This window comes from Chrysemys picta, chromosome 8 (genome assembly GCF_011386835.1).
Source record: "Chrysemys picta bellii isolate R12L10 chromosome 8, ASM1138683v2, whole genome shotgun sequence".
NCBI lineage: Eukaryota > Metazoa > Chordata > Testudines > Emydidae > Chrysemys > Chrysemys picta.
In genome coordinates, this window is record NC_088798.1 from 48,512,255 (window position 1) to 48,523,849 (window position 11,595).

Sequence of the window (11,595 nt, forward strand, 5' to 3'; positions counted from 1 at the left end):
CTGGGTCTAATTCTGAGAAGTGCTGTCTCCCAGAGAACTTCTCCAGTAAAGGGGAAAACACCAAGTGGAACAGAATGGTTAGGGAGCAAGTGTTTGGGAAAAAAGTGCTATAAGCCCATGATCAGTAACACTCACCTACATTCTGTACAAATGAATCCTGCTTCTGTCCCCGATTCAACAAAACACTTAAGCACATCCTTAAACATATGTGCGTAAGACCCATTAAAGTGCTTAATATGAGCTTAAGTGCTTTGTTGAATGGAGGCCTGTACGTCACTTACCTTACAGTTATAGCATATCCCCACTTGGGTGTTATCCCAAAGATTGCCAGAATTTGTCCCTCAAAGTTTAGCAGACAAGCTGGGATGATACAAAATTTACAAATGAATGGCAAATTAAAAGTTCATTCGACTGGTATTTAATGACACAAAGACATACTAAATTGCTTAGTCTTGTCCCTTTATTACTATTCATTTAGCTGCAAATAATATAATACAAATATTTGAGTGCAAAGGCTAAACTATACAGCTTAATTTAAATAGATAGAACAGAGAAATGGAATAAGAAAATACCATAAAATGTAGTACTATAAAATTAATTAAATAGACATTTTCCTATGTACCTCTTAAAATAAGCAGTAGTAAAAGTTATATAGTGGCTGAAGTTAAAAATAATGACATTTTTACCTTTTGCTTAATTAATGTTTCTGTGTGCTTGTGGTATAAAAACCTGTGCTTAGTGTAGGAACTATTGCAGTAACATTAATTATGTGCAAATGATAAGTGTAAAGACTTTGATGGTGACAACAATGTGTTTTCTAAACATGATGGACCCAGGAGGAAGGATGAATTTTGTACATTTTTTTAAAAACAGTATTTTTAGATAAAGTTTAAAGTTCTCACTGTCAAATATGTTTTTGTGGAAAGAATTCATACATTCTCCTAGTTGAGTTTAAAAGGCATAATATCTTGTCTGAATACATTACATCTAAGACATCTTGCCAATATGCTGCATATCTCTTTACAATAAGTTAAATTAATCACTGACTACAGCTTTCTGAGCCAGGTCCTTCAGTGGGATAAATAGATGTAACACCATTGAAGCCAATGGATCTACGGCCATTTACACCAGCTGAAGGTTTGTGATTAGGATGCTGTGTATTGTAATTTGCTACATTTTAGTTAGAATCCAAGGAGGTTAAATTTCTTTATAACCAAATGGTAAAGTCTGATTGCACATCCTGGAATTCATTGACGGTAAAAGAGCGTGATCGCCTTCTAAGAGCAGGATGGCCAGAGTGCTGCCTTCCTTTAATCAGGTCTAAATAAATGTCAGATTTCAGGAAGCGGGGGTAACTGTCTTGTTCCATCAGCCTGTAGACTTTGGCCTGTGCTGCATCAAAGCTGTCAAGTGTAGGGTGAGTAATGTTCTGAGCGGTGACTTCTTTCGTGTGAAAGTCAAGGTTAACCTGGAAAAGGCCAAAAAAGCATGCAGTACATTAATTCATTTTATATATGGTCATTTATAACAATAATACTTAACTTGGGAAAACCACTTTCTACTAAACATACTTTAAATTGGATATAAGTATTGTGAAATCTACTGAGTCAGCATTTGTTAACTGCTACCAAAGAATCACCACAGATCTCTACCTTTTCATTAGAGCTGACTTTCTAATGGTATCCACTGTACATTTTCTGCTGACACTGGCACAGGGAGATTTTGTGCCCAGTCCTGCAAAGTACTGAGGTATCTGAATTCCCACTGAAGCCAACAGGAATCAAGGACACTCAGTCTTGCTGGCTCAAAGCTCTATATCATCTGAATTGACCAGATACTGTTTTAAGCTTTCATTTCTGTAGAGCATCTTAGTAACAGGAAGGATAGAATATTCTAATGATTAAAGTGTGCAGCAAAATTATTTTCTAATGGATTTTTGGCTACTTTGAAAGGGAAAAAAGGCATATCCCAGAGCTTTTCAGTTACAGCTTAAATACAATTATATACTATCATTGGCTATTCTCATGGAGTGGTGGTTTAATACAAGGCTTATATTTAGATCCACAATAGTGGTATATACCGCACATAATTTAGAAATTAGTAAATTCCATACAGCTTCAAGAATGTCTTTTATAACGTATTTATTTTATATTTTTCAAATTCCTCTTGGTGCATTTACAAAAATATAACAACACGTAGTTTGTATGTGAAAACTGAAAATCAATTAATGATAAACGACTGAGTCCCCAAATGTTCAGACCTTTCCTACCTATCTTCTCAGAAAAGGCCCTTTTAACATGCCCTGCTGGACAGTAAACTTAGTTTCTGTTGGGGCAAACACGTTCCAAAGTTGAAGGCTCTTTAATGAGAGAGTTCTCAACACACCGATGAACAAATCTACAGACCATCAGCTTGAGCATCCCAGCTGATCTCAACAGCTGGGTTGAAGCATGACAAGAGGATACACAGGGCCCAACACCTAAGGGATGGTATAGCGGAGAACAATACCATCTTTGCTGGTATCACAGTAACAGCATATCAGTGAACTGGTCTATATGACACTATCAGGCAATGTGTGATTTCCACCATCTGTGCTCTAGGTTCCTTCTTCCCTGTTCATCCCTTACAGGTCATCAGTGTAGCAAGATAACCTATGAACAATATATAAAATGAAGGGAGCTTTTAGCGATGCTGTATCAATAGTTCATGCTATAGCTTGGTGTCCACCCAAACGGTTGGTAGAATGGCACACTGGCAAAATAGTATTCCTCTTCAGAAAATTCAAAACTCCTCGTATTCACGCAGGGCCCGATCCTGCAAGGTGCCGCATGATAGAATGTAAAAGGTTACTGAAACCACTCAGCATCTCATAGGACGGGGCCATTACTCTTTGAGAGTAGACCAAACAAATAGGCTCTCTGCCTTGGCAGGAGTAGTGGTAAACCCCAAGGTCACACAGAGGGAATTAAGAGCCTAATTTGTACCATTTTTAAGTCACTTCCTTGGACTGAGCAGTGATACTTTTTTCTGCACTACATCAGCAGATGATTTTTTAGATTTGCCAACATTTAACATTTCCTCTACCAACAATAAGAAAAGAACACAGAAAATAGGAGCACAGGCAATCCACCTATTCTTAATCTGTTATATAGAATTATAGGTAATAGAGATGCAAAAGGACTATTAGGGGCCTCATCTTCTAGTCATTACTCAGCCAAACCCTCATTGACTTTAGTGGGAGTTTATCATCTGCCAGTCAGTCCAGCCTCCTGCTAGTGCAGGGGAAAATAATTATTGTATTTATTTACACGAAGGACACTTTACAACACTCCGACAGTTTAATATAATTTGCATCCACTTCCAAAGCAGTGTAAATGAGAATGAGTCCCAATGTATCGTGTATGTGTTTGTCTATAACATACCATACTATAAACTCATCACTCAGAGATTCCGTCAGAAAAAATAAAACTAAAAAAAAAATCGCAACCCTATGCCAATCAAGTCTTTTCTCTGCTTAAAATGTTATAATGATTACCTTGAAGGATATGTTTAATTTATTGATTTCTTTTATTCATTTGGCATATTTAAGAAATCCTCTGAAATCTCAGCAATATAATAATTTGATCTGTAATGCTGGTTTAGCAGACAGAGAATAATTCTACTGTTCTGGAAGCAGAGTTAAATGTATACAAACACTGTTTGACAAATGACTGTTACTATTGGGTGTGTGCATTATTATGACAACAGATCTTAAATTTACTCAACATGATGTTAAATCAGGTGTTTATATATAGCAATGAGAAGTTTGAAAATTCCTTTGACTAGCATGACATATTTACACCTACTCTCTTTTTTGTGGGGTTAAAAGAATAACATGGGGGCAGGGTGAGGGGAGAGAGAACGAGAAAGTTCTGTGGGACTTGGGTCCCATACTTCTTTCCAAAGCAGTGATTTGATATTTAAGATGCAGCATTCCGGTGGCAAGGTACACATGATAAACTGCTGCAACTTCATCAAATGTTGACCTTCATGGCTGAATGGATGATGTTTCTGTGTATGCATTTATGAAAGGCAGATTCTATCAGAGGCAGCTTGTATCAAGCACTGTATATCTTCAGTTTTTACTGTACCTCTTTTGGAGCATCTTTCCTTATGAATGTCTCATAAATTGTCTTGGCTTTAGGAAGAAGTTGATGAGATGCTCTGTTCTTCTTATAATCCTCACAGGCTGTCCAAAACTCAATGTTCTCCTCGCTGAACTCAGTTTTTAGAAACCTTGTAAAGGCATCCAGACCAGCTATAAAAGGGAACATTGCATGGCTTTAATTCACGGAAGCATTAAAAGACCATCCCTCTTAGACACTAGAACATAGTTCCTCTATTTAAATTATGTAACAACACATGTTTGGTCTCATCTTGTACTATTCTGTAACTTCACATTATGGACTTTTCTTTTACATCACAAAATAAGTGCAATTTAATTGTTTATAGTCAGTCCAGAGGAAATGATATCAGGCTTTAGGCATAAATTTTAAATATGGTCTCTGATTTTGGATGTCCCTTTTGGGACACACAGGGCCTAATTTTCAAAGATACTGACCCACACACCTCCACTTGATCTCAGTAGCAACTATGGATGCTCAGAATCTTTAAAAAATAGACCATACGTGGTCACAAGTTGAGCACTCAAAAAACAGAGGCACCCAAAAATGTGACCATTATTGACCATTTTGGCCTGAGTTTTGCTTCCAAATCAGACTTAGGATGCCTCAAATGCCATTTAAATCTTGATTGTATTCACAAATAGGTTGTTTCCCAGAAATGAGCCCAATTCAGAAGATAGTTTAAAAGGTAATGTAAATAGAACCTTTACAATTTTCTTTGCATATAATTATAATTGTAATGGTCACCACTATACTGGAAGACTCATTTTTGCTATGTACAGAATTTATCTTTAAAAGGAGGAAAAGAAACAAGCCTTTTATCAGTAACTTGAGTTTCAGGCATTAGGCAATTATGTGTGTCATGGGTGGCTGACCACTTTTGTCTATTTTGTCTATATACATCCCTGGGCCTTTGTTCTTGCCCTCCATGAGCAATGTTGCAATGAAAGATGTCATTTGATGTAAACATTGGTATTAACACTTTGGTCATGTCCGGCATGGCCTGTCAAATCTGTGGACAAATCTTTGCTTTCTACACCTCCATTATAGTCTAAATATGCCTCATGGTGCCTTATCCAGTAAAATTCATGTATGTGGCAAAATTCTCCAAGCATCTATTTGACTTTTGACCACTTACTTTAAAATGACTTGAAACCATTCAAACTCCAGCTACAATGGTCCTAGATGATATACCTCCTTGAAGGTGTGCACTGCAGGTGTCACCACCAATGATGATCCTATATTAATTGCCTGACATTTCCAGACTTCCTGGCATTCTGAAATCCACTACCTTTTTCTGCTATCCTGAGATTAACAGAGTACTTGAGTGGTTTACCCATGAGCTTAAAATAAGGATTGGCTGCTCACTAGAACCAGTGACTCCCCTTTTGCTGATGTTAACCCGAAAAGTTATTTCACTAGGAAAAATCTTTCCTTAATGAATATTTCACCCAGCTGTGGTCCTTAGACAAAATCTCCATTGATGTCAGTGGGCTGTTGGACTGAGTACAGACAGCAGGATGAAACCCAAAGTGATACACTGCTGTAATACTGATCACTCTGAGTTTTCACCCAAGCTTAGATACTTTGCATGTTCTCAGGTTTTAATTCTGATAAAAATTCAGAACCATTTTGCTACATGAATGTATTTGCATTGTAAATTGAGTTTAATAGTCTCCATGCCCCATACATGGCTAGTAATCCACAGTATACAAATAACCATAACAAGACATTTTAGCACAAAACTAGGTCTAATACTTCAAGCAAAAAGAAAGAAACATTATGTAATCTTTATAAAGTGTGCTCCCATCAGGACTGGGATACATTTATGTTTTACTTTGGGGAGAGGCAAAATAGCAGGTGATATTGTTACTAGCAGACTTTAACCCACTTTCAATCAATTGTCAGCTCATTGTAGCATAGTGATCCTTCTGGGTTAACTCTAAAAATATAGTCCAGAGTCGAAAAGACAGACCTTTGTTAATTTCAGTGCATATTTTTCTAAATAATCAGTTCCAGTATCACAATGGAAATAATTTTATCTAAGTAGTCCATAAGTATTCATTATTATTAAATATTCATTAATAAGTAGCTCATTATTCCTTACCAAATGATATTTTAATTATATCTTATTACCTTTTTTCTGTTTATTGAAGGAACCCTTCATTGTATCTCTTATGGTTACATTGCTCTTGTTGAATGAAAAATCAAACTTAAAGTTACAAATCAATTCTTTATTTTCCGTAGTTGACGGCATGGTTCTGCCTAAGCACACAAGCAGAGTGAAAACTCATACTACTATAAATGATCTATCACAATGAATGTAGATAACTGCCAAGTGTATTTAATTGTGCACCTACATTGTGTTATTTTCCATCAAGAAATAGGGTGAGGAAAACACTACTCACCTTTCTGGGAAAGCAGTTTGTCAAAGGATTCACCCCATCTCACTGCTTCTTCAGGGGTCACACTGTACAAGACACAAAAAGTGTTTCTGATTAAGTGTGTGTTTTGTGTATTTATGAAGCTATTGTAATATATATTACCTGCTATTTCTCTCACTTTGTCTTATTGCACAAGGTGTCTGATTAGATTACTTTACAAAAGAAGCTCTTTCCGCTAGAGACTTCAAAAGCATTTGGTTGATGTTTTGCCTATTGGAATAACACTTGTTAGAGAAAATGTTTAAAGCAGAGCATCGTGCTCCAAATCTTTAAGGAAAATTTACATCATGCAAGGGTAAAGATCATAAGCGAACCAGGTCAACTACTTTTTTACTTTGAAAACAGAACTGCTTAGTAGCTAAACTGATGTACTCTTGCAGAGATGTGGTTTTGATTGCAGTCTGTCTGAGGCTATGTTACCACTGTCTATTTTTAACAGAATACAGGAAATTCAACAGTTTGAAAACAAAGTCACCACAGCATGGTAAAGGCACTAGTCTCATAAGGTAATAACACACGTAGCCTGGTTTGTTTACCACAAACATTTTTCAAATGTCATGTTATTTTGAGAGACTGCGTTCTTTTTATAAAACTCCATGTATTCTTTATCGAATATGTCAAGCTGCATGTATTCTTCATTGATCTCAAAGTTTCCACTGTTTAGGACAATAAAGAAAAACTATTTCACATCTCTTGATAAAAACGTTCGTAAAATTACTTTTGTAACACTTTATAGATTAACCCTGAACAAACAGCTAGGTTGTTGTTGTTTTTTTTTTTTTTTAAGAAATGGAGTGGGTTCTGAGGTGATATTGTACCAGGACTCTGATCTGGTCCGAAGTCTGAATCTGGACATCAATATATTTAGTCAATTTATGAATAATATACTTACATATCACTTAGCAGTTTTCCTCTGCAGAGCTAAAAGCATGTACAAATTAAAATAGGTCTCATTATCCCCAGATGGGAAAACTGAGGCATGAAAAGACGGAGTAACTTGCCTGAAGTCACACAGTAGGTTAGTGGTAGAGCTGGAAATAGAACCAGATCAGGGCTCCTGACTCCCAGTCCTGTGCCTTGGGACCAATAGTGTAATCAAGAGTAACTTAGATAAACTGAGTTTACCCACTTCTCATTTGGGGACTATGGAATTTAATTTAGGTTAGTTTACCCCCCTTTCTTTTTTTACCACTACAGCACTGAACTGGATCCAATTTCTTCCCAATAGAGAATAAAGTTTGAACTTCTTTTGACCTGGTCCCAAATGCTGTGAAAAACTGAGATGGCTTCCAAAATTGCTTGATCCTTTTCTAACTTTAATCTCTTTAATACTAGTTTATGTGGTCTGGCTTCCCTGGCAAATTGTGTGGATTCAGAAAGACTGGATGAAGTGAAATTCCTGTCACATTGGGAAGGAATTTAGGGTAATGACCACTTTGTTCTTGAGAAAACTGAAACGAAGATTTGTCTTAAATATTACTCATCTTCCTAGAGCAAGTCGTTGCAACTAATTATGTAATTTTTAGATAGAAAGAGCTGAATAGTTCTTAAGAGATGCAAGCACTGAAGAAAGGAGTCTTGTAAGAACTGAATGCAAGGCCAAAGAAGTGGGGGGATTATAAAATGGAGGAAATAGGTAAGTGAGCCCTTAAGGAATGTTTCAATTGTAGGAAATACAAAACCTGCAGTTAATTGACCTATATGTTAGTTTGTGGCAGAGGGAATATAAGTTGCTATAGCTGTTGAAGGGATTTAGTAATAGTGAAAGATAAACTAGACTTCTTTAGACCAAGTATGTATTCCAGAACACAAGTAATGCCAAAAGATGGTGGGTTACATTTTTGCTGGTTTAGATATGGAACAAGTCATTTAGATCTGAGGACTCACTGGGTGAACCTAGGTCAAACCTTTGGAGTAGCAATGAGTGCTTTCACAGGAGAGGCCTGAGGAGAATGGACACCAAGGTCTGTTATACTCTGCCATGTTCTAGGGCAGCAGGTTGGTTAAATGTTGAGTTGGCTTGTAGCGATAGGCGTCTTCATGGCCATCAGACCATTCAGCTGTGGAATTCCATAAGACCAAGTTCTCTCCCCATACTATTTAAAATCAATGAGATGTGGACTAAATGCCAATAATATAAGGATGTCACTCAGCTTTATACTACAATTAGTCAAAAGGGTGATTTCTCTCTCTCTCTCTCTCTCTCTCACACACACACATCTAAATTCTGAAATTTTAGAAAACTTTGACCAGCTGTACTTCACATAGAATAGAAACAATGCCATCTCTGTCATCCCTACCTGAGATCAACACATGGATGAGAGGCAGTTGGCTGAGCCATAACTAGGCAAGGACATAGTGTTATTTATAGGAAGAGAGAAACTCTTCAGAAGACTATCAGCCACTATTTTGACATCACCCTCTCTTGAGGTTTTCTGTCCATAAATCATTAAGAGGACTTGATGCCTCAGTTCCCTTTACATTAAATACCCAAATGTGATCCGCTACCCACATAATCATGGCTACTAAAATGCAACCTTCTAGCTACAGATGGCTTGGAAACTATTCCTCATCCTGTTATAAACAGACTTGGCATGGTTTTAGGTGCACAAGGGAGGAAGTTTAAAATAGTGGTAGGAGAAGTTTTCTAGGCATCTGGGTCACTTCTGCAGTTAATTAGAATGGCCCTGGATCTCTGAATAAAGTGCAAAACTCACTTTTTCAGCTTAGCCTTCTCCTACCAACGATGAAGGGGGGATGGGGAACAGAATCCCAAATCCACCCAAATCCAGCTAGCAAACGAACCACCCCACCAATTCTTGTGTGTAAAGGAGAATATTTGATTATATGCTGGATTTTATTCTTTGGATTTGTTAGGTGCTTGGATATTATAGTAGTGTGACTATCTGATACTACATATAAAAAATAAACACTAAAAATAAACTGGCCCATAAGCACTAGGTACACAAGGACAAATTCCACTGGGACTAGATTACATGAAAATTATTGGTGATATGAAGAGTACCCAGTATATTTTCTTTCATCCCTGCCCTTTTCCCCCTCACCCCAATTGAGGAAAACTTGATGTGTCTTAGAGTTAAATAAACCTGGGGATTAGATTATGATCATATTCATTCTGAATAATACTTTATACATCAAATAGTCCTTTTGAAGTCTATGGGACTACTGGGGACTAAAATACTATTCTCTGTGAATACCAGTATCACAGTCTGGCCCACTGGGTGCAAAAACACTCTTTGTTAGCAAACTTTAAATATACTGTATGTATGCCAGGTTAGATAACTTGCATTGCATTATGCTAAACTTTAAAATAACATAGATCTTAAAAGCATTATTCAATGCAAAGCTTGAATGTACAAAGATACATGGATGAAATGCACCGAATCAGAGACGGCCATTTTTTGATAGGAATTTTCAATCTCTTTATATTTTACAATTCTCACCTTGAACCTTTTGTCAAGTTCTCAAACTTCTCAAGATTGACATTTTCATGGAATTCAGCCTTTTGCAGGAGAAGGCTCAGCCTATTTCTTTTTTCCTTTGACCTGCAAGAGAGTTTAAGCAGCTTTAAAGCAACCTTTGTGAAAGTTTTTTTTTCAAATGTTCCCCTTTGACTAATTTTTCTCTCAGCATAGCTGATCATTTCCTCATACACGCAGTTACAATAATGTTGCTGCTATTTCTCTTTATTAGTCATGCAGATTAATGAATTTCCTCCTTGTATTTTTCCATACATTTACATATTGAAGCATTTGCAAAGGGTAATGAAAGTCTTCATTTTCAGGCTTATTTTTCCCATTTATTTTGAAGATAGGTTTCATGCTGATGAACCTGTAAGAGTGGGTCAACATCTTCTGTTGTTCACTCTTAATAAAGGGTGAAAACATGATTTTCCTCCCATCAGTTGTAGCTGCTAAAAAGAAACTTTCATGAATCAAAGTTAGTCAGATTTTCAAAAATCATTTCTCTAAGCTTCACCTTAGTAACTCCTCTTTCTTATTTGTTTTGCGTGATATATTATTTGATTTGCTTCTTATTCTTGCCCTTAAAAAGGATTCCCTTGGTAAATGAATATTTTGTGTACATTTCCAGTCTTGCAGTTAATTAATTTTTACAAATATCTGTCACAAATAAAAAGAACTGTGCCTTAAATTCACACTTATCAACTATGCAATAATAATCCCTTATCTACATAGAACACTTGTGAGTATCAGTAAAACCTTGGAACTTACCTGGTCTTGATTTCTTTGTTTGTCTCCTCTTTATTTGTGGATTTTGTAGCTTTACAATAGGTCTTCTCCTTCAAAGAGGAAATGTTTAGATGGGGAAATAAAAACAGTGGATTCTCCATCTTCCTCTGACAAGGATTCTAATGATCTTAAAATGCTTCTTAGTTTATTTGCAGCAGTTCCATCTATTGTGCCTTGTATGTTTCAGTTCAGGAGGGTACACATGCACAGAATCTGACTGAGTTGTTTCTCAATTGGTAGTTGATAGGTGTCCTAAACAGGTAGCGGAAAGGAGGGGGTTCTCCACTTCCTCTGTAATGAAAGCTGCCCATACACAAGTAGAGTTCTGTCTTACAGCCGTCACTTAGGGAAGTGAGATTACAAATTTGCAAAATGGCTGTTGATCATGAGGATAAATACAGCTATTACTACAGTGCAGTTTATGGTTAGTGCTTGTGGAACACGATATTTTGCTAAATGACAGCATCATTTCCCCCTAAGTACTTTCATTTTTATTTTTAAGTCAAGTCTGCAGAGAAGCACCGTGTTGCACAAAATAACAGGTGACATTATCTTAAGCTCCTAGAATAATTTTTTAAAGAAACCTAGACCAATATTTTCCATCTTGGGACCTAACACTAGGCACAAAAATGCAATTTAGTTACTAACTGAAAGTGGCCTCATTCTCAGAGTTGCTGAGAACTCCCATTGAAATCAATAGAAGCTGGAGCTGCTCAG

At 36.7% G+C, this 11,595-nt stretch overlaps 1 protein-coding gene across 2 annotated transcripts; it reads right to left on the minus strand.

Moving 5' to 3' along the window:
* Window positions 1-442: 442 nt before the first annotated feature.
* On the minus strand, window positions 443-11,287 carry RGS18 (regulator of G protein signaling 18). 2 transcript variants are annotated; one of them, XM_005290682.5, is made up of 5 exons: window positions 10,861-11,245; window positions 10,072-10,173; window positions 6,572-6,633; window positions 4,131-4,297; window positions 443-1,468 (listed from the first exon to the last, which is right to left on the minus strand). In XM_005290682.5, exons 1-5 carry the CDS (start codon window positions 10,977-10,979, stop codon window positions 1,208-1,210), a joined length of 711 nt encoding a protein of 236 aa, XP_005290739.1. In that variant the 5' UTR covers window positions 10,980-11,245; the 3' UTR covers window positions 443-1,207. The 2 variants fall into 2 exon arrangements, with proteins under 2 accessions (XP_005290739.1, XP_005290740.1); XM_005290683.5 differs by lacking the exon at window positions 10,072-10,173 and having other exon boundaries at window positions 10,861-11,287.
* Between the last annotated feature and the right edge of the window lie 308 nt (window positions 11,288-11,595).

What these genes read in the sequence shown, in the direction of transcription:
- RGS18 (XM_005290682.5), bottom strand. Translation starts at nt 10,979, where the DNA reads ATGGAGAATCCACTGTTTTTATTTCCCCATCTAAACATTTCCTCTTTG. An exon ending in AACAAAGAAATCAAGACCAG is followed by an intron (nt 10,174 to 10,860) that starts GTAAGTTCCAAG and finishes ACTCTCTTGCAG; the next exon opens with GTCAAAGGAAAAAAGAAATA. An exon ending in GGAAAGATGCTCCAAAAGAG is followed by an intron (nt 1,469 to 4,130) that starts GTACAGTAAAAA and finishes GGCCTTTTCCAG; the next exon opens with GTTAACCTTGACTTTCACAC.